Source organism: Etheostoma spectabile, chromosome 2, assembly GCF_008692095.1.
Source record: "Etheostoma spectabile isolate EspeVRDwgs_2016 chromosome 2, UIUC_Espe_1.0, whole genome shotgun sequence".
NCBI lineage: Eukaryota > Metazoa > Chordata > Actinopteri > Perciformes > Percidae > Etheostoma > Etheostoma spectabile.
In genome coordinates, this window is record NC_045734.1 from 20,511,162 (window position 1) to 20,512,382 (window position 1,221).

The following is a 1,221-nucleotide window of genomic DNA, read 5'->3' on the forward strand; positions in this document are numbered from 1 at the left end:
TTCGGGTAGTACAGGTGTGTGTTTTTTTGTTTTGTGTGTATAATTCTGTTGATTCTTTTTTCCCTCCACTGTTGGTTTCAACATTGGTTTTGGTAAAATGATCTGTCTGTTTGCATATATGGAAAATGACTCACTGCCTTCTGTTCAGATTATCATGGTTCGTCTCCAAAGAGTGACAGTCTTAGCCCTGCACAACTACCTGGGGCTCACCAATGAACTCTTCAGCCATGTGAGTTTATCGCGCACACTCACACACAAACACACACGCAGCGCAAACAGCAAACAGCACACAGTACAGTACACCAGACAGTCCCATGCTATCATCTATTGATGATGTGGTTTGGCATTTATCAAGAATTCTGCATCATTAGCTCAACACACATGCTATTTTTATTATGATTTGAGTTGCTAAATGGCACTTGTCCTAAAGGAGATGCAGCCCTCACGTCTGCCACCTCCGTCTCCCCACCCAAGCCGCACCAGTCCCACCCGGCATGGCAAACGTTTTGGCAGCCTGACCGTTACAGAGGAGCATCGGGAAGCTGCCATTAAGGGTGAAGCTACAGGTAAGGATAAAACCCTAGAAGGATTGTACTAGGGTGATAAAATGTTGTTTTTAAATTAATTAACCCTGTGACATACCGCTGAAGTCACTCTAAGAGATTGAGAAAATCGTAATTAAATATTTATCAGTTTCCATTAATGCTTAAATATAAATTTTTAAATTTCCATTTTCCTCCAATTTTGTGTTTGATTTTGTAATAAATGCTTTGTCTGTGTTTTTTTATTTGTACAGGAGGAGAGCAAGGGAAGGATGGAGCAACAGTGCCAACTCTTAGCAGGACTATCTCCATGCCTGCGGACATTGCTGGTGAGGGACTTCTCTCCTGTTCAAAGAGACAATGTTTTCTTTAGGTTCTTTTCTTTACCAATAAACAAGATATGTTTTAACTGTACAATGTGCTATTTTGGGAAAGTACTTGAGTAGAAACATTGCTGAGATGCCTAAGGAAAGGGGTCAGAGTTGGAAGATTTGTTGAGTTATGGGACCACAGTGCCACAAAAGGTTTCAGCACACAGGTCCTGAAACCAGAGTTAGATGTATATGTCTTGCTGTGCCCTGTAATGCCTTGCTATGCTATGAACTACTACAACTACTATTTGTAGTCACTGTCCCATTATTTTTTATTATGACTGTTATTGCCACTTTTCATTACACCC

The 1,221-nt window shown here is 40.8% G+C and overlaps 1 protein-coding gene across 8 annotated transcripts in view; it reads left to right on the forward strand.

Moving 5' to 3' along the window:
- The window catches only part of pnpla6 (patatin-like phospholipase domain containing 6), a 36,310-nt gene that overhangs the window by 13,929 nt on the left and 21,160 nt on the right, over nt 1-1,221 (forward strand). For all 8 annotated transcript variants that reach the window (XR_004334145.1, XM_032529933.1, XM_032529964.1 and 5 more), the window contains exons 10-13: nt 1-14; nt 149-229; nt 431-566; nt 797-871. The exon at nt 1-14 is cut by the window's left edge and continues 115 nt beyond it. Coding sequence is in view for 7 of the 8 variants with exons in the window: in XM_032529933.1 (XP_032385824.1) it covers nt 1-14; nt 149-229; nt 431-566; nt 797-871 (306 nt within the window). In the remaining variant the exon portion in view is untranslated. The remainder of the gene's footprint in view (nt 15-148; nt 230-430; nt 567-796; nt 872-1,221) is intronic.